Raw genomic sequence first — 21,449 nt, 5'->3', positions numbered from 1 at the left:
TATGCCACTTCTGTTGAATTTCTTGGGTTGCTGAATGGTTTCCTCTTCTAGAGATATCCAAATTTTTGTTCCCATATGAGAACATTTAGAGCGCTTAAAACATCTTCAACATATTAGAAGATAGGCATAGTAACAAAAGTTTGCAACAAATTTGGTTGAATTTGAGATTTTAGTTTCTATTCTTTCTCAATATCAGTTCAGAATACAGTTTTAACTAATTCATCAAAATTCACTTATTCTCAATGACCCCCTCTGTGGTGCGAGTGGCATAGCCCCAAAAGTTCGTTTTTCAAGGTAGTCTGCTAGAGCAATTTCTCAAGTATGTTGGGTGTTTTTTTTAAGTATACCTCAACTTTGTTGTATTTAAATATAAAATGAAAAACTGATAATTGTAATTTGTATCTTTTCATACAAATTTTTATTGCACAGTATTTTATATGTTCTTTAACAATACTTATTTATTACAGTACTATTAGTAATTTTATATACATATATATATATATATATACTAGTTTACAAAATTAAACAAAAAAAAATCATAAATTCATATCTTTATCTGATGGGATCGTACCAAACTTTGGCCGTTGCAAATAGCGGCAAGCCTAGATCTACAATCGCCGTGTCCTTGTTCTCGGAGTTTCCAAACAGAATTGTGATGTACAAGTCGGACTAAAACACCAACATGTAGCATTAATTCTTTGTATCCTATTAATTTCGCATAATAATATGTTGGTAATAACTTTGTTTCATTCGTCATTGCAAGCATGTTTATTGCATCCCCAAACGGTTTCGAACTTATCCATCATCGGAGGAAGATTATAGAGTTTGATGTTAGATTTTGACCTAACCAAATTTCCAAAATTCTGGTAATTTTATTATTACTGGACCCACACAAATCCACGTCCATTCATTAAAGTGGTACTTCCGGTTGAGGATTTTTGATGGCTAGGGTGTAGTCGGGTCATCTGGTAGGATCCAATCCAAATATAAAGTTTTTGAGCTACCTGCGAGTAGCACACACGTGTACAGAGTCCATTTTTTAAAAACCAATTTTTTGGACTCCAGGGACATCAAAACGGATATTTCCATTGAAAACTCTAAATTGAATATATGACATGGCCGCAACACAAGATAAAGAAAAAAAAAACCTGGCGTGAATATTTGGCTTAGTTCCTGATTACAGTGTCAAGAGCCCTGCTTCCTACTGCACTTAACTTGTAACGGCAACTTAATTTGAAACCTCATCCACACATTTCCCAGTATTGGCTAAACACGTTAAGAAAAATCTAAATTTATTACAACACTGAATACTCCGAAGTTTAATGGAAATCGTTTCAGTGATTAAGAAAAAAATCAAATTATTCGGTAAATTCGCATATCCGATTAAACGGTTTTTGTCAAATTAAGAATTACAAAGAGTGTTTTAAGGTCTGAAGCTAGCTACATTTTATAATTTTTTTTGTAAGTAATTTAATGCTTACATTGTTCACACACTAATAACATTTTTCTAATCTTAACTTAGTATATATCCACCCATCTTAACGCTAACTGTATTGAGATGACCGGTTAATTCGCCAGTTTTGTTGTTTATTTTTCTTTTTTTTTTAACTCAAACACTCATTGGGAAACCTCTGCCAATTTTACCTTCTGGCGTTAAGTTTCAGCACCCAATTTACAAAACTCGCAACACGTTTTAATAAAATATAGAACACTTACCTTTGCTTTTTGCAGATCAAATATGTTCAAAATTAAACCTTCTTTATATTTTTTGAAGTCAAACACGAACACCTGCAAACAGAAAGTACACAGCAAGTAAATTAATAAAAATGATATAAATTAATTTACTAAATTGGGGAAGTAGCTTCCCTCTTCATGTCTAAATTTCTTCCTTGATTTCTGTGGCGCTAATGTTGTCCAAAACAGGCACAGACAACTAGTTTTAAGTGTAAGGTTTCTTAGTCTGAGATACCAGTTCTTAAATATAGGCCAATTTTAAGGGCCTCTTGGGCAGTAATGGGAGAAGTTCTTCTTTAATCTAGAGACGAAGTACCGGCCTCATTTCACTACGGCATTTGGTGCTTTCGAGCTAGAGAGGCACTTATTTAGAACCAGCAGGTGGCACAAAAGTATGTCCCACTAGCTTTCTACTGATCCAAGGCAAAGGCATACTTTCTCGAGGTCCCGTCGGTAACTGAATGGTCATGCGGATTCCAACTAGTCTTAGTAAAGAAATGTACCTTGTGAAAAGTCACAAGGTACATTAAGCTCAGACAACACAGTACATGGCTTTTTTTTCAGCGAAACTGTGAACTGTGCATTAGAAAGAGAGAAAGCAGTCTTTTACATTCAGCTTAATCGCTTGTTTGCGAAATGGGATTTTGGAGATCAGAGGAGACAAAACAAAAATACGGCAAAAAGAAAATCTACGACCACGTAAAAAAATGAAAAATTTAATCAGAAACACAAGTTTGAACATCTTTCCGAGTTTAAAATATTCTGAGATCACATACAAACACCTGAGAAATAAAAAAAAACAATGCTTTCATTTAGAGAACCAAAAATCAGAGAAAAAAAGAGAATAAAAATCTTTCCTAACATTTGACAGCACAGTTTCTTACGAGGAGTATGAGAAAGAGAGAAAAGTTACTTTTACTTACTATTCTGAGACACTTACGGTAGGACTAATGTGGACGGTGATGTCCCACGGCATCAGCTGCGGAGAAAAGTACAGGTCCAGGGCGTTCAGGACCTTCCTTCTGTGGGGAAACACTCGTAGTTCTGTCTGAATGCCCAACTGATTAAAATTTAGTTCGTACCGACTATTCAATTTGAAAACTGCCTCGATTTTTTCTATAAAATCACTACTTTCTGAAATTAAAAAAAATAAATAAAATAAACACCCACAGGACTTTCTCTTTCCGCTATACTCAAATCGCTAACTTAAACATTTATTTAGCGCTTAGTATAACTAAATTTTAGACTATTTTATGCTATAGATCCATTATTAATATTACTTGAAAGAAGCTCCTCCCTTTACAAACCCTCTAAAAGAATGAAGTTCTACGTCTAAAAATTTAGTGGGGACCGTGGAGGTTTCCATCCGTATTTAGTTCGTTGTAGAAAAGCTAAATTTCTTTATCTTTTTTAATATTCGCATTCTAGGACGCCCAAAAAACCATCACCGGCACTAGAGAGCGGTGGACCTACAAAGGTAAATTTACTGATTTGCTCTGTCCATTAGTGAAATCCTATCAAACTAAAGATATGCTAAGGTGTTATAAACTTGAAATGTTTGCCATTAATTTGATTCTTACTAATAGAACAGTGAAAATCGGAAAGAAAAACTTGAAAATCAATTTCGTGCACTTCCGGTGAGTAGATTTATGCCCAAATCCTTGTAGCATGCACTTAAACTAATTGGCTTACAGATATTAAAGGTCGCAGTGCACTGCAGTAAGAATACGAAAAAAATAAAACACCTAAATGAAATGTAAAATTTGAACGTTGGAGCGATTTTCGTTGAGTTATGCTGACCGAATATTCTCAGATCACCACATAAAATCACCTTTTTATTTTGGAGACCTTATATTAGAGATAAAAACTCCAAATCGAGTACCTCCTGCACGAAAACGTAAGAGGTAAAACGGTATAAAAAATCTATTGTAAAAATTCATCCGACTTCGTCTGTTCGAAATAAATACTTACCACAGGCTTCATCTGTAAATTTTATTTTATGCCCACCATCGACCGTTAAGCAAGGTGTTTGCACTTTATTCAATTTCTTTTTTCCAAAATCTGAAAAAAAAGTTTAATTTTGTTTAAAGTTATTTTTATTTATTTATTTATTTTAAATAAGAAAATCAACATCTGAGGTCACTGGCGCTCGATTCCTGTTATAATAGTTTTTAAATTATAGTTCTCTGCTGGTCCGCACAGCGTACTCGTGTTATAGGCAAACTTCCTTCATCGGATGGTGAGCTGAAAAAGTCTTTTAGGAAAACAAAATCCACAGACTATTCTACAATTGCACTAATCCCTTACTAAAATAACTCGCCTTATAAACCTAACCTCTAAAATAACATTCTATTCAGACATTTCTCTGAATAAAAGTCCTTTTATGTACAGAGCATTCTTTTAAAAAAAAAAAAAGCGCTTAGTCCACCTTCCTAGAAGTGCCCTTAAAATCAGGTTTCATGAAAGAAATTCAAATAAAAGCGATATGTCTTCGAGCACAATATGCGAAAAAAACATCTTTCGAGAGTTTCCCTGCCGGTGAAGCGACATTACTAAACTTTTTGCATTACCTGTTAAAACTCATGTTAATATGACACGGCAAAATATCGCTTACCTTCATGCGCTAATAAAAAATTAGAGATAATTGGGTAATCTCTTGTTATATATTTAGCGATGTGTTCAACATAGAATCCATGTACACTTTTCGGATCTTCGTAAGCACTCTGATGACTGGCTGTTGAAAATATCTTCACGACGTGGCAGCCTGCGTACGGCTGATATAAGTAGCCAGGAGCTCTTTCTTCGAATATATGTGGGTTCTCCTCACTGTATATAAAAAAAATAATCAAATAAAAGCTGTCGCATAAAATTAAATTCTATCCAATGCCGGCAATACATTCACTACATTTTGCTTACGAACTTTTACCATTTCTGTTAGAAATAGTTATAACTACAAATGAAAGGCTTATTATAGTTTTCATAATGATTGTACGAACTAAGTAGCCACTCAATTAAGTACAGTTTTGGATTAGAACGTTCACACAAAAGATATGTTTGCAAATTTCAAATTCTCAAAGTCAAAAAATGTCAATTTTTTGTCAGATTAAATTTTCACGAAAGCTAAAAGGTCCAACTGATCTTCTTGACACTTAATTTCGCAGTAAAGTGAGTAGCCAATAAAGCCTTGAATGGCCTTACCATACCATACATTAACGGAGAGCGGCATATAAAACAGAATTCGCATTCAATTACAAATCTCTTTTAGAATTAATATATCTTTCTTCTAAATGTTTAACAGGGCCACGATTCCAATAGTAGCCAACTGTACTGTGGAGCTATCTTCAGAAAAGTAATTGACGTACATAGAAAGATCATTGTCCAGACTTTAGTTTTGTAATTGCATGCATAAATATATAACCTACTTTCCCGCACCTATCTTTCGTTCAAAAAATAAGGGCTGACAAGATGACTTCACCGTAGCTCGTTCAGTGGCAGTGAACGTCGGTGTTTTTATGAGTTAAGATTAAATTCAGGCTTTTAATCGAAGTATCGGGAAGGTTTTCAAATTGTTATGAAATAATTTCACACCAATTTCGTCAAAAATTACTAAACTACATATAGAATATAAAAAATGTAGTGCATGATTTGTATTCATGAAGAAACGCCTCTGAATAATGGTAATCATTTTTACTCGACAAGTAAGTAAAGTTTTATTTTAGGTCCCTAGTAAGATTGAACTATAAAATCAACTATTTTAGATAATAGATTTTGTCAAAGAAATTGAGTTACCTGCAAGGGACTTTAAGGCAAGCATCAAACAGCATCACTAAAAGTTTCAGTTTGTTCTCCTTAGCCTTCATAACTAACAGTTCATCACAGATACAGTCGGCCATTTTGTATTCAGCAACGTCGGGACAGTCGACTGGCATTATAAACTTATTGTTACTGAGCATGAAGCCGTGCGCTATGAAGCAGATAAACACTGAAAAAAAAAATACTTGTGAAAAAATCTACTGTGAACGTACACACACACACTTTCTATTAATACAACTTTAAAGGTTTTCATTAAACTTAACTTTAACAAATGTTTGTTGGTTTCAATATAGGTACAATGCAATAGAACCATCTGTCCAGAACAAATATTTCAAAAAAATCATGGAAAAAATTATCAAAAGCGAAATGACTATTTGACGAAAGCTAAACAGTAAAAAGCTCAAGAGATTCATTTCTAGTCAAAACTATTTACTTCCCATTCAGAACTTTAGCAACATTATTAATTCTCACCAATAAGTGCAGGTTCCGCAACCGTAATTAATTTTTTCTAACAATTAATACCGCAAATTCGCTGAAATGACGCTTTAGAGTAAATTCCTTTACCCTGGGACTCTTCTGGAATTAATTTTCCCGGGAAAAAGTTCCAAACAAAAGTTAGATCCCTTTCTTTAAATAAGAAACATATTTCACATACGCTAAATTTAAAGTAATGAGTATGTCTTTTAATCAGAGTATGGCAAGCATTGGTTGCATTATAAATCGAAAAATAAGTTCAGGGCGGTCAACAAGCAGAGTTTCCGGCTTGAACGCTCCAACCTTAATGTCTAGTCCACTTCCCCAAACAAGAGAAGCTATAGAATTACAAAAATTCTCATCACTTACCATAAGAGCCAGGTGGTGTAATTTGGAAGAACCAATTTATTGTGTTAATCATTTCGTTACGAGTTAAATTCATCAACGTGATCACTCTGAATTTTAGTTGAGTTAATTTCTCATTCAACAGTATTACATCGTTCACTGGTGTCGACAGATGAGGATAGTTCTCATATTTCTCATTAGCAATCAGTAACGCTATCTTAGCAGTAGCTGAAATCAAGAAATAAAGTTAATGATGGGCCTACATGAGAATAGTTATTATTACAAGATGTGTATTCCGGTGAAAGCAAAATTTCTGAAAAGTTTTCACTGTCGTAACACTTACTAGGAATATGAAAAAGTAGTAAACTTAAATTAGAAAACCATCACTTACGTTGTTTCGGTCGAACTGCTTCGTATTCAACCTGTAATTACATAAATATTGTATAACACTTCAATTTTAATAAAATCCTTTTAGATGGGAGTGGATCTAGTCACTTTATCATGGATCTCGTCGTTTGTATGGGTATCCCAGCCTTACACACAAACGTGAACTGAACACCAACAGGCATACAGGACCTGCAGAGACAGTTGATGTATTCAACTGTTTATGTTTAGCAACTAAAATGGAAACCTACCTTAAGTGCAGAAGGCATGGTAAACACTTCGCCACTCGCATTTTTCGCCACGCAACGATACTTACCAGCGTGTTCTTTGCTTACGTTCTTGATCTAAAAATAAACAGATAGGTCAGTTAAGGAGATGGACAATGAAAATACAAAAATAAAATTCTATGTTTTTTGTAAATTTTAGTTACGCTTAGCTAATAAAGCAGTAAGGCATTTTTTTTTAATTCAGGCGGTGTTCCCATGCGGTACGTTGATTGTTTGTTTAGTAATCAATTAGAAAATTAGTGGCCTGTCAGACGCGAGTGTTAATAGAGGACCAGCACAAAGAGTTTTTTGAGAAACAGAAAATTTCAAGTCAAAGGAAAATCTTAATTTGCAATAATAAACCGAGATATCTCGCCATTATTCTGAAAACAGGCAAGAGTATTATAAAAAGTATGCAGGATAACCTGGATATGGTATATAGCGAAAAATTATGGTACAGTCCCCGTTTAAACATGATCCCTAAATCACTAAACCCAAAGAAATTTCGAACACAACCATCAGCAGTAAATGTTATGTTTTACTCATTTTCTGGAAGAATAAGGGTATATCACTTCGGCACCATAAACCATTTTGTAGCAATAAACTCCTATAACGAACTAAAAAACATCAATTCAAGGGAACAATGAATGATTTCCATACCTTTGAACCACTTACAAAAGCGATGGGAGTTCCGTTTTTATGAAGAGCTGGGCTACATGATACTTGCTTGTCCTGGCTATCAAAAGAAATAGTTTGTAAAAATTGCAGATTGTGACACCGCTGAAATACTTGAATGCGCGGTAATTTATGTAAATCCGTGCAACACCTTGGCATCACTTCTGACAATAAATATTATTTAAACAAATATTTCCCGTTTCATTTGACTCAACTTCGTATTTTGAGAAAAAAGGTCATAATGCCGACATTGTGTTGTTTCTACCTGGATTGGGTTAATCAATTAGAAAATTTTAAAATACGTGCAGAAAAAGTTAATAAAAATATAGTTACCACCAATACAGCGTTAGTTTCTCCTGGTAATAATAAGTTACCGAACATCCACTGTAACGAGTATCTGGAATTACAAGCAACTTGAACTATTAGATTTATGTCTGCCCCTGCTCTGGCTATAATTTCAGTCGGCGGTTGCTGTACAAATTCTGGTTGAGCATCCATTAAGTAGGCAGTTATGGAATGTGAGGTTACTTCGTACAAATTGTCGCCAATGTAGTGACTGACTGTACAATAATAATCGCCTTCGTTTTCAAAACTGCAAACAAAAATCAAGAGTGAGAATACTCAGGCAGTTTTTTTCTACTGATAATGTGGTTGGGTCCGCAGGGCTGGCCAATGCAGCGATACTGTATTTATCGGTCCTAGCACGCACCTTGTTAGTGTTTCTGACCTGTTTCGGATTTTCAACTGTCATCAACGGTTGATACAACAGTTAAGCATAAGAATTAGACTTCCACTATGTTCCTGTCAAACACAACACTTGCTAACTGAATGAAAGATAAGTAGCGGGAGTATGTTATTTAGAAAGATAATCAACAGTGAACACTTTTAAGAACATTATTGAGTGTTTTGGTGAGGCTTGTTCAGCTGTCTCAGTGTATGCAATTACTATAAAAGTATTTCCGCACTAGTTACTTTTGTCGTTCATATTTTTGTGAATCGCTATATTGGTACATTTAATAAATGCTATGCCATTAATAATTATCGTTGGAGCCACTATTCAGAAAATCGGGAAAACTGAAAAATTGCTCAATCCGATTGACGGATTTTACCAAAATCCTGATATCTGAAAAATAATAGTATCAAAATGAAATTAATGCTAAGTTTGAATATTCTTTTATTTGTAATTTTACCGTGGTGAAATCGGATATTTTTAAGATACAGATTACGCCACTGATCTGTTCTTAACTAAAATTAAATTAGGCACTGAGAACGAGCTCAAAAGAGTAACTAACTTTATATATCTTACCTAAAATTTAATAAGCGTAAGTTTGAATTAGTCTGCTTTTCCAAGGCAATATTGTCGTGGTACCACTGGTACTTGGGTGGTGGCAGCCCTACAGCTTCACATTCCAAACATAACTCGTCGTTAAAACATACATACACTACCTCATCATCTTCGCCAGGCTGCTTCACTATGTCCAACGGCTCTAAAACAACCAGAGAATGACACACTACATTAGCCAAACACTGCAATATACAAAGGAGTGATTACAAATCATACATATTGTAACGAAGTGACTTTAGCGCCATCTCTTGGAAGGAGATGGAACCTCTAGTTCGTAAGGGAGCCACTAGGAAAAGCGAGCATCAGTCGGAAGTTTAGACTTGCCAAAAACAAACAGAAATGCCTAGCTTGTACTGTAAGCTTCTGGCGGACTCCCTAACATTCTACGACTGTATAAAAACCAAGAGTGCGGCTCTGGTGAGTGAGTCTTCTTTGAATAGTCATTGTGCAGTCTATGAGTAGTCTTTACTGTGAATTTGTGTAGTGATGTTATAAGTGTTAAACAGTGAACTGTTGTGACTTTAGTAAATTAGTTGAGTAAATAGTCATGTAGATAGTAACTGTTATTTACTATGCTGTGCAATAAATCAGGTTTGTTACAAGTTTAGAGTGTTTTATCATTTACGAACATACTTATTTACTAGTAGCAGTCACTAGTTGTGGTTTTCAAATAGAGAAAACTTTACTATATATATATAAATTGCCCCCGAATTCGCGATGCCTAGTTTATGATGAATCTACACGTCTAATATTATTGACAATCTTATCTTAATGGCATAATGGAATAAAATAATAACTCCCATGCTATACCTGGTTCTGATATCAGTGCGAGTATGTTTGTTAAACTGGCAAATCGCAATAATTCCTTGAAATGTTGTAAAGTGCAAGCTCGAATGATGAGTTCATCAAATAGTTCCTCAGCCGGCGAGTGGCCCATCTCCATTTTTTTCACTTTATGCACAGGTAAACAGATTTTTATCCTAGACATCAGAAAATAAAAGATATAAACCTATATATTACTCTGATGGCGACATCACCTAAAAAAACTTTGACGTCAATAATAACAATATTCATTTTCTTCTGTTGAATCGGTTAAGCTAAAACCATGTAGTCTACTTCTGCCAGCTTGACTGCTGTTAGTTTTGTAAGGTTGTGATACCTCTCACCATGATCCCTTAAGACTTCCCAACTTGACCATCAACCAACCGAGTAAAGTTGAATAAAAATCCAGAAGCGGCCAGTATAAAGACAACCATAAGATTCAAAATAGAATGACTACTGCACAAAGTGGAACTTATATGTAAATTTAACAAAATTAAAAATTCTTTAATAATAAAATTAACATAATCAAACTTTATATTCTATCCATGGTTAAATATACTCATATCTAGAATTTAATATAGTGACAGTAAATAAATTGTTATGAAAAACCCTCTCACAGAGAAGCCACTGATTGAACTTCTCTAATTTTAATCAAGGGAAGACAGAACTTCATGTTTATCTGAAGTGTACGCTGGAATAATTTTTGTTTTTCGATTTATAACTGCATTTTCGCACTTAATTTCGTCCCGCTCGTCAACCTCACTTTGCACAGTAAAATGAAAAATGGTTTATACTCCGGTATGCTCTCAACTAACTGCCTGCATTCGGGCCCTAATAGTCTGTAGATCAGGAGAAAGATTTTCCTGCTGCATTATTTTCTCAGAAGTCATAAAAATATCTCAAATATAAGGCAAAATTAAATTAATAGTGATTAATGTTAATCTGTCTCATAGGCACACTATTTTTCAACGTATTAAGCCACTAAAATTAGTTTAATTTTCGTATTATGTCATAAAAATGCCTTAAACAAAAAAAATACCTATATTGTGTAAGGGCGGATACTATAAGTTTCCAACTGTCATTATCATTTAATAAATCCACTATGCCACGATATAGTTGAGGCTGTAAAGTTTTATAATCTTCAAGAAGATATTGATCGAAATTCATCGTAATGGCTGCATTAATATTGATGCCTAATTAAATACTACTCTTAACTAAAACATAATAACAAACAGCAGGTTATTAATCTGTCGTGGGTTTTTAATCCACTCCGAGTTGATTGAATCGATAGGAATCGATAATAGTTCAGATCAGATCTAGATCACTTCCTAAATTTGTATCGTGTATAAAATCAGATCAATTTTTCTCTTTATAAGTTCTAAGCAATATGAAAGCAAGTTCTTTTTCTACAGCAAGTTAGTTCACTTAGTACTTTTGATTGGATTTGACAATGACAGCTAAACTAAAAAGCCTCATAAATTTCACACGACAGCTGCCCTGAATCTGAACTTATTAAATTGTACCAGTATTAAATTTTTGAAAGCCACACCGGATTAATACGCTGGTCGAGGAACTCAAAGACTCTGATTTCACTCAGCATGAATTCACCCCCACCTGAAGCAAAAATTTCATCCCCCTATGGTGACTTCGTATTATTGATAAATTAAAGAACACAATCATTAAAAAAAAAACCTTAGTTTAACTGACTATTGAAATTAGTATATAATATAAAGAAACTGGCTTCATAATAGTGGGACCCCGCTTATATCTAAATTTATCTTAGGACTAATTTATTTTTTAAAAAGATTTAAATATTAATGAGTAAATAAATTTATTGCCGTACAAATATATGTAATGAATTACGTTTTTACTTTTTAAACAATTAAATCTATTTTAAGGTAAATTTTTACCAATTTTCTAGTTGGTTACACTGGAGTTTTTGTGTGTACTGTTATTGTTTTAATTTTTCCTATTTTAAAATAAGTTAGGTTTCCATTTTAGTGTGGGAATGAAATTAATTTTAATTTGATTCTTACAATACTTTGGTTTAAATTAAATTTTAATTATTCAGTTATTGTAATAATGGGAAATGCTGTCAATTTATACCTTTTATGAAACCGAAAATAGTTTATAATTTTTAAACTAGTAAATCATGTGACTTAGTGCATCTTTAGAGAATTTTGAAACTAGTTTTCATGCCTACTTGGGTAGGTAGGTCGGCAAGAGAAGAAATTCTTGGGTAAGTTATAACTTGATATTGGCGATTAACCCTTATACCACTATTTTGGGACAGTTTTAATTTTAATAGTTTAAGAGGGTCTTAAATGTTTTTACTTTCAATATAGAAACCTTGTTCAGATATCAGCTTCGTCAGTTTGAATTGTTATATTTCTTCAATGATGTTTACCCTTAGTAAACACCCTTCTTAGCTTGGCTAAAAAAAAAGAGTATGAAATCGCAGAATGAGGAGTTCGGCTTGACACAGAACATCGGTTTTTTAGAATATGGGTAAATTAAAATCATGGCTAATCCTTTATGGATAAAACGTGTAAACAGAAAATTTAGTTATTTCAATGTAAAGTACGGAAAATAAAATCTGTTACTACCTTCATGAAATACATTTTATTTTTATTTTTTGCAGAGTCACATACTTATTAAACACATGTATAAATGAAATTATTTTATGAAAATTAGGAATACTGAGGTGATACAAAATTATACATACTAAAGATTTAATTGCTATCATCTTTATAGATTGTAAATCTTTTCCTTCTGATATGTGAAATTTCAAACATTTTACAGCATTTGAAGCAATTTTTTTTTTTCATCCGCCTCAGCTAATAAGATGTCGAAATCTTTTCCTCCTGCAGTGAACGTCTTGGAATATTCATTCTGTAACATACATGCATTTAGAATCCTTTTTCTGAAATCTTTTAAAAACAAAGACCCTTAAAGGAAATAGTGTACTTAATATGATCAGAATTCACACACAATTTAAAAGTAACAAAGAAAATCCAGAAATCCAGCTGCAAAAAAAACAGCGACCACTAAATCAGTAATCTAAGAAAGCCTTTTTCTAACTTAAGTAATGTGATTTGATCCAGGTTGGTGAAATGAATCATAAAGAGTTAGCAGTAGCATTCAATTGACAAATACCACTTAAAAATTTATAAACAAATACACTCTCCTGTAATCACTAACTTTTTTTTGATGTACTTACTTATTGTGTTTGTTTTTTTACAGAACCATGAATGACTACCATCCACAAGACTCAATATCCTCCCTCTGGGAGAGCATAGAGATGTTGCATCTAGCATATTTACAGGAAGATCAGAATCCCTTGAAGTTAGCAGAAATGAGGCGTTTAGATGGTAAATACCAAGGTGTACACCATCTTTTAATAATAATAAAAAAAAGGTTCATTAACTGGCTTAAGCTTTTCTTGCTGAAAACATACTCCATCTTTTTTGTACAACGTGAACCCATGTGTCAGCCAACAATCTTTTGTCTCTTTCCTTTTTTTGGAAGCCGAAAATTTCAAAATAAGTTACCAATTGCTGGGAACGTAAGTGTGAAACGTAACGTAACTGAAGTTGAAATCTCTACTCTAAACTCTGAAACCGGTCAGAGATACAAAAAAATACGTGCTGCGACGGATAAAATCAAAGATATTATCCTGCACTAGCGGGCCTAACCACATTTTGAAAATATATGTATACCAATTATTTATTTTTGTAATTTTTAATTTTCTGTCCATAAAATTAAATTTTCTTGTTTAATCTCTAATTCAAATTTAATTTTATGTCTTTTTGTTATTTTTGTTTATTTATTTATTTTGATTATTTACTGTAGTCTGTTTGATGTCCTGCATATTATTCCTATTTTTTAATTACTTTATATCATCAGCTTGTGAACTAATTATATTTATATATTATTCCTTTATCTCGTTTTCGAGTACCAATTCCCATTGTCTTCATTACCTTTAAAGTAAAAACAGTTGTACAAATAAAAGGAATGAATGGATAAATTGATTTTTTCAGCGTTAATTCGGAGATATTTATTCATTGTACCTCCTGAGAAAAAATTCTTATTTCAACTGACGCGTAAGGTATTACACGACAGCATCCAAGCGAACGAGGATTTCAGCTGTTACAAAACTGCTGCCGCTTGGCGAGGCATGGCTACTTATGCACAAAATTTATTGGCCCAACCCTGGCGTAAGGAATTTAGAGTTATCAAGGTATTATAAACTAAATACTAATAGGGTGTATAGCGAAAATGACCCGACAATATACTTTCCAAGTCATCCGCAACTTCGAATGTTACAAACGCAATATTAGTGCACTATGGTTAATAGTGCGCAGTGTTTCTGTAATATTATGGTCAGTTACAAATAGTCTGCTCAAGTGTGAAGCTTTTTGAGGAAAGTCATGTTTGTGTTTTGTCATACATTAGTTTATTTTTTATATATAAAAAAAAATTACGGCGTATCGACTATTGAGGTCATTAGCGCCCTGAGTAATTAGTTATTACAATAAGTAGTTTCAATGAAATTCAGATTCAAGGCGTCTGTATGTAATGATGAGGCTTTATTTTAAGCTGTTGTGTTAAATCCAAACGTTAAGTGCGTTTTCTCGGAGGTAATTAGTCAGGATTCCTTTCTTGGGCAATAACTAGAAAGAATGTGCTCATGAATGAGTTAAAGTTACCCAGTCCGATTTCAAGAAAAAGTGGAAAAACTTTCCTCATGAGTTTGAACTTCTTCACAGCCACTGGCTTAGCCCCATTGGGCTGCCTTTTGTTCGTAACCTCAGCCACCATTTTAATACAATAACATAATAACAATCATCTAAGTTGAAACTGAATTTATTTATTTAACCAAAGTAACGCTGTAAGCTCAGGATCAAACAAGAGAAATGCTTTAAAAAAGATTCGAGAAAAGATTTAAATTCATCACTCACAATCAATCAAACTTTCGAACTTTTATTCAAAATTCATGAAAAGTCAAAAATTATTTTTTTTTATAATGGTAATTTGTTTTATACACCCTGTTAGAATTGAGGTTCCCTATTCAAATTTTGACCGATATGCTCTTTTTCAGTTATTTAATGGATTTTACAAACACAACATAGAGGGCATCTTAGTTGGAGGTGAGCTCATGTTAGAACTGATGGGGTACCGCAAGGTAAGAGACAACCTGCTGGTATTTGAAGACCCAATAGATCCGGACAGAGTTTCTGGAGTTTCCAAGGATTCCATGATAGCATCCGTCGAATGTCAGGTATCCCTTAGTTGTTATTCCGTTTCCTACGGGTGAAAGGACTTACAGTATGTGCAATAAGTTGCTAAAAAATGAAGTCGTGAATTTTCCACAATACTATTTTTACTTTCGGATAGTTTCAGATTTTCGACATTGAGTTTTCGCGATCTATGGGTGTTTTTTAAGCTGAAAAATCTTTAAAACGGAAAGTCATAAATAGTTCAAACTTAGAATTCTATTTCGGTAGCAGTCGCTTCCGATACCAAGGTTTTACCCAACATCTATTTGCTTTTCAGTTGTTGGGATTTCCTCGAAAAATTGCCCCTACGAAGTTCTTTAACTATAGGTTTTGTTAAGTAAATTTATTTTAACATAAAATTTGGAAGTCGTATTTTTTTTGTGTTTCACGACAAATGACGAAGTAATAACAAAGGTACTTTGTACCTGGCAGTAACCCGCAGTGTGTGTGTGTGTGTGTGTTAGTCTGTCGTTCAAGTGACTGCGCGCTGCTTGCTCTGTTCTAAGTGTACAACGACTCCACTATCATTATATCAGTTCAGGTGTTCCTTTTTTGTAATTATGGATATCCTTCCTTTGTATAAATCATATCATAGATCCAGGGTACCCTGTGAGTAATTTATTATATTCTATTGTGTGCGCACTCACAATCACAGCTATCAGATCATAGCTAATATCATATCATATATCATATCTACTAATTAAATATATATGCATGCTTGAATTTTCTTTATCAATTAATTTATTTTGTTTTATACCTTTAACAACTAATTGAACAGACATCTAAATTAATTATCTAAACATTTTGGTCCTCTTGGCCTACTCTCATTTAATATCATAAAAATTTTTGTTCTCCGGGACGAATCTTTTATTATTTAACAGCTATAGAATTGATTATCTTCAATGCTTATACTGATAATTAAATTGCACTTTGGATTTGATTACACAATTAAAAATTACAAAATTCACTGTAATTTAATTTTTTTTTACGTGGTAGCTAGTCTACAAAATTTGTAATTATGTACATTATAATTAAACACATGCAGTAAAAATATTAGGAAAAAATCAAATATAATTAATTATAATAGCAGTAAAAGAAAGTCGAGGGTGGAGTTTTCATACCAGATTTTTATTTTCCAGATAATGCGGTCAATTTATGGTGAAGTATTTAAAAACAAAGAAATCAAATGGATGGACATATTCCTATTTCGTGAAAACTATCCTGGCTCTGAAGAAGAAGCGATTGCTGCTTTGTCACTCCCTGCAAATCCATTCGAAATTGAATACGGCAATCCATCGGCGTATTTTCAGTCAGTTTATCCTGTGTCACAACCAGTACCTTACGTTATATCACCACATCAGGTAGAATATTTCTAGTATCTTCTAAGTTTGGTACATGTAATATCTTTTAGGTTTTACTACTTATGAGGTCACAAAATCACACAACTGAAAAAGAAAAAAGGCAACATTTTAATTATCTGAGATATCGGTTTAATAACTTCTTGATTGTTGCTTGCATTTAACAGTGTCGACATTATTTCGATAAAATTTCATTTGATTTTGTTGTTATGAAGATGAGGAAGAGAAATGAGACTTACATGTTGAATACTTCCCCTAAAGTAAATCAAAGTCAAGTGTAAAATCTAATGTAATGTTGATAATTGAAACATTATTTTTCATCTAAAGAAAACACTAAAGAGTTGTAGGTCGAATCAACCACATCTAGTGTAAACAGATGTTTACAGGGAATGAATGAATGAATGAAGTGGTTTGCTCCAGTTGACTAATAATGTCTTTGACCTTTACCAAAGAGGCTCTTTCCAAAGCTAATTGAATACACTGGAATGATACGCTCTAACTAAGGGTTGCTTGATTACAACTTGTATTGGGTATTCCATTCCAAGGGACTACTTAAATTTGGCTTAAATTACTTTCAGATTATGCCGCAGTTACAGAGCGATCAAGTTTATCATTCTGACGGATACCATTATCGACAGGCTTTACCTGAATACCACCACACCAGAATAACACAACGAGGTTCGCAATATGTCACATGCCCTACTGGTCAATTGATTGAATATGACACATCTCTACATCAGCCAGCCCAATCATCAGTGGCTATCATGCAGTCACATCATGGACAAGTTGGTCAACATCATAGGCGTTCTTCTTCAGATCATGCAGTGTCCAGCAGCGGAGTTGGCGATATGAACTATGTGTGTCATGGAAGGCGTCCATCACATGGTTACAGGTGTAATTCTGTGCTCCTTACATTTGTGTAGTAATGAATTAAATGTATCGACAGAAATCGGAGTGTGCCAGCAGTTTTCTCTCGCAATGATTTTGCTGACTTTAGACTTAGCACAGTTTCTATGAATTCCCTCCTTGAATTTAGCCAAAGCTATCGTAAGATTGTGAAGTTGAAGGGGAAGAGGTTTTGAATGAACGATCTGCTTAACCTTGGTTTTAAACATTCAATTTTGGGTCAATAGTTTGGTAGAAAATAAATGATCAGGTGTACCTTCGGAGGTAGATATGGATGCTCTGAACAAAAGTGTGTAATTTGCACAAAGCAAACGTAAACGGGGGCTGTACCAATCTTCTGTAAACCGACACTTCACAACATCGGCAAAGAAATAATAGAGTTTAAATGTTCTCTTCATCAGTTGACTTCAGCACAAGATAACATCGTGTAGAAACTTCCCAAAAGCTGCTAATATGTTTGTTTTATCAGTCGAATAGTAATGTGTGATAAAGTGATTTTTCTGTCGTGATCCATAATTAAATCCAGATCCAGGAAATTGCTTAAAAAGTCTACTAGCAAAAACTAAAGAACTTGACGGAATTGAGCTGTTACCCTGCGTACAGCCCTGATTGGGCAACATCACATTATTACTTGTTCTATCACATTCATTTGATAATCATTTGTTCACTTTTTTCCGAAGTAGCAGTTCTTCTTTGTAATGATATGACAGCTGAAGTTAACACATTATTTTTTTTTTGAAACTTGAATAATAGAAATGTTAGGATGGAAGCCGAGTGGTTAGCGTTCTGGATTCCGATACGCGGAGATCCCGAGTTTGAATCCAGCTGTTGGCCTTGATATTTTCTCTTTCTAGGAGCTTCTTACAGTTTACTGTCCGGTGATAGAAAGTGTTGTTTGTAACGAAAAAACACTGTCCGGAGGCCGGCAGGGCACTGAAAAAAGTTCCGGGTGTCAATTACCTCAACTTTTTTTTTTTTTTTTTTGATGGTATTACATCCAGCAGCATGAAAATGAAGTTACTACTATAGAAAGTGTAGGCTATATTATGAATATTTAATGGTTTATATACATATTTAAATCAGTAAACGTTCTATAAAAAACCTCCTTTTATTAGACTAACTCTAGATTAATCTATTTCTTTGTGTTCTAGAACATCTGACAGTTCTAATGCATGGGGCCTGGACACTGAAGTTTGGCGAACTTGCAGTCAAGAATTTATTGATCGGGAGGAACAGTCCAACATGGTGGAAAGAAATCCGGCATACTTCCATAAAGACATTAATAACAGTGGGAATTGGTTAAATCGAGACCATGCGCAGAAATCTGAGGTATACCTACTTTGCATTCTCTTATCTTTCATTTACCATTTGTAAAAATTAAAATTTTCACCTGAAATAAATATTACCTGACTTCAGAGAGTGATTTTACAGACTGGTCTTCCTCTCTCTTTCTGCGCACGCGTGTGTGTGGGTGTGGTTGTAGGTGTACTGTATTTGTGAATGTGACAGCGTAACTCAAGAAAATAAAATCGGAAAAAGTTCAAATTTGATATTTCGCTCAGATATTATCTTTTTTATTTATTATCAGAACCCGACAATAAAATTTGGGACAAATAATATATTTACCAGTTCAAGTTTTTATTGCACACTAGATGTACCTTAATATATTCTCGTATGTATATTATTTTTATTTGTATTTTTTTACGTACATAAATACATTTTGTTTTATTTAAGGGAGGCTGGTTAACTGTTAAGGATGAAGTTAGGTTTCCTACAAAGTGCCATTTTCACATTGTATTTTGACATTATATTTTGACTATACGAGTATGTACCAAATTTATTGCCAAAATTTTGATTTAAAAGAATATAGTTGATCAGTAGTGCGATTTTACTAATTTTTTTTTTTTCTACTGGTTTTCTGTTATTTTATAGATAGTCTACAGGTAATCTCTATAAATGTATAAACGCCATAAAGATTTCATTTCATTAGATAATCTACAGGTTTCATTTGAATCTGGTTAACTACTTGGATGTTATGCCTGTCACTTTTCTTTTCAACTTTTTTCTGGGTCCTTTGATTTGGTGGAGTAATGAGAGTTATAGCACCATTCTTTCTACAACGATATGATTTTCTATAGTGAACCTGATTATGTTGAAGCCAACTAATGTTTTATGACATTTTTTATTTCCAGAAATATAATTTTGTAGAATGACGGTTGTTACAAGATTTTTTTATTTGTTCTAGGTGAACAAATCTTGTGTAAATATGGATGAATTAGATGATACTTTTAAAGAACTGTGGAAAGACGAGATGGCCAATTATTCAGATTTAAATCGCCAACCTCTAAACAATGCACGGAAGAAAAAAAAGTATCGCGACATTACGCAATTATATTTCGACAAAGAAACATCTAGGTCGAAAAAAAACAGTCGAGATAATTCATATTCTGGTACACTCAGAGTAAAGTTGGACTCTTCTGCACCGTCTGAAGAAGATTCTACTAAATGGAGTTGCCAGTTTTGTACTTTTTTAAATTTACCAATGAAGGAGGTAAAGTTAAATTTTATATTTATTTGGAACTTTGTATCATTCTCTCTTACTCTCCAGTACGCAATGAAAATTATGCGGAAGTACCTGATTATATCGACGAAATGTTTTTAACGATGATCTGAGGCATCTGTGTTTGTGAATAGAAATATCCAAAACCAAAAGCAGAAAGCTCAAACTTTAAGTTGTATAAGTTTTAATTTAAGTTGTATATGTATATAATAAAGGCCATGTAGCATAGGGGAGTTGATTAAAGTCTCCTTCAGAGGGACTTATTTGCATTTATGTCCCAACCCCAACTCACACTTTTTATTGCCAAATTTGGTTACAGGTTTGCGAGATATGCGGTAAAAGCAAAGTGCCGGAAGCGGAAGTGCCGCTTGCGAGTGGTGGACGCCAGTGTCCTAAGTGCACGCTAGTAAACAAACGTGGTGCTCTCAAGTGCGACGTCTGTGACACTTCACTCAAAGACTCGCCCACTTATATTTAATAATAACGATATCAAAGATGCGCCTTAATTTTATTGACAATTCTTTATTTTATTTGTTTATTTTTAGTGGTAACTGAAAAAAGTCAAAAAGAAAAAATTGTAAATATGTAAATAATTTTTTAAAAATACCAAAAAGAAAACTAAACATTTTTTTATTTTTGCTTATATTTTTTAAAAACAAAAGAGGTATGTTAAATGTTGAATTTTAAAACTAAAAATTGTCTGTTACAATTAAATAAAAAATAATCTTAGGCGTCCATGTTGAATACAGAACATGTAAACGCCTGACGTTAAAAAGGATTCCCTTACATTAGTAGTAAATCACATTTCTGAACAAAATAATTGTTAGCAATTTGTCTTCAAAGTTGCAAAGAGAACTATACTCTTGATCCAGTTTATGGATCAATAAATTTCAAATAAAGCCTTTGAGGTAATTATTGTTTTAATGATCCATAAGGATAGATTTGTTAACGATTATTTTTCTTCTTCTTAACCGGGTTACATAAGCGTTTGTTACAGGCTCTGTCTAGAGTTTTACTAGACAGTAAGAGGAAGTACTGCCATCATGTCAAATGAAAAATTACATAAACCATTCTTTGAACTTAGCATATTATGGCTGCATCATTTCATTTGGAATATTTTGCCCAGCAAAATTGATTTTGGGGTTCTCAGTGGACTATGGCATATTATTATTATTATTATTATTATTTAATTTATTTTTTTTTAATTGAAGGGGTTTAAGCTACCCAAAAATGTTTATCTTGTTTTCCGAGTTTGCTAGTGTTAGTTCTTATTATTATATTTTACCGTTGTTATTTTGTGGGAAACCAAAGGTGTGTGAGAAAGTAAATAATTATTATAAAATTAAAATATGTCTAAAATAAATCTGGAACAGAAATTTGTTCGAATATAGAAGTATTTTTGAAGAAATGTTATTGCGATCAAGAATTTTGCCCAGGAATGTATTTTGTTCAAATTTACCAGTTTGAACTGTGTTAAAATTTATTTTG

General features: G+C 33.4%; 2 protein-coding genes across 2 annotated transcripts; one reads left to right on the top strand and one right to left on the bottom strand.

The window, feature by feature from the left end:
- Nucleotides 1–386: 386 nt before the first annotated feature.
- Nucleotides 387–11,114, bottom strand: LOC141459183 (mucosa-associated lymphoid tissue lymphoma translocation protein 1-like). Its single transcript, XM_074137939.1, has 13 exons — nucleotides 10,898–11,114; nucleotides 9,847–10,016; nucleotides 8,998–9,178; nucleotides 8,025–8,283; nucleotides 7,002–7,094; nucleotides 6,758–6,788; nucleotides 6,391–6,594; nucleotides 5,524–5,716; nucleotides 4,349–4,560; nucleotides 3,706–3,795; nucleotides 2,675–2,868; nucleotides 1,717–1,788; nucleotides 387–669 (listed from the first exon to the last, which is right to left on the bottom strand). Exons 1-13 carry the CDS (start codon nucleotides 11,023–11,025, stop codon nucleotides 553–555), a joined length of 1,944 nt encoding a protein of 647 aa, XP_073994040.1. The 5' UTR covers nucleotides 11,026–11,114; the 3' UTR covers nucleotides 387–552.
- A 794-nt stretch (nucleotides 11,115–11,908) lies between these two features.
- Nucleotides 11,909–20,579, top strand: tamo (PUB and ZnF_RBZ domain-containing protein tamozhennic). The gene is made up of 9 exons (XM_074137940.1): nucleotides 11,909–12,097; nucleotides 13,102–13,229; nucleotides 13,899–14,098; nucleotides 14,960–15,139; nucleotides 16,277–16,498; nucleotides 17,074–17,387; nucleotides 18,553–18,730; nucleotides 19,647–19,952; nucleotides 20,281–20,579. Exons 1-9 carry the CDS (start codon nucleotides 12,054–12,056, stop codon nucleotides 20,437–20,439), a joined length of 1,731 nt encoding a protein of 576 aa, XP_073994041.1. The 5' UTR covers nucleotides 11,909–12,053; the 3' UTR covers nucleotides 20,440–20,579.
- The last annotated feature ends 870 nt before the right edge of the window (nucleotides 20,580–21,449 follow it).

This window comes from Rhodnius prolixus, unplaced genomic scaffold, assembly GCF_049639745.1.
Source record: "Rhodnius prolixus isolate KJV_2025 unplaced genomic scaffold, Rpr scaffold_11, whole genome shotgun sequence".
Lineage (NCBI taxonomy): Eukaryota > Metazoa > Arthropoda > Insecta > Hemiptera > Reduviidae > Rhodnius > Rhodnius prolixus.
The sequence above is the reverse complement of the archived record's forward strand: the minus strand, read 5'-3'. Positions and strand labels throughout refer to the sequence as shown.

Coding starts and splice junctions, on each gene's coding strand:
- LOC141459183 (XM_074137939.1), bottom strand. CDS start 11,025: ATGAATTTCGATCAATATCTTCTTGAAGATTATAAAACTTTACAGCCT. Junction 6,789..7,001: donor CCATGCCTTCTGCACTTAAG/GTAGGTTTCCAT, acceptor ATGTAATTACAG/GTTGAATACGAAGCAGTTCG. Junction 670..1,716: donor TTGATCTGCAAAAAGCAAAG/GTAAGTGTTCTA, acceptor TTGGTGTTTTAG/TCCGACTTGTACATCACAAT.
- tamo (XM_074137940.1), top strand. CDS start 12,054: ATGCCTACTTGGGTAGGTAGGTCGGCAAGAGAAGAAATTCTTGG. Junction 13,230..13,898: donor AGAAATGAGGCGTTTAGATG/GTAAATACCAAG, acceptor TGATTTTTTCAG/CGTTAATTCGGAGATATTTA. Junction 15,140..16,276: donor TAGCATCCGTCGAATGTCAG/GTATCCCTTAGT, acceptor TTTATTTTCCAG/ATAATGCGGTCAATTTATGG.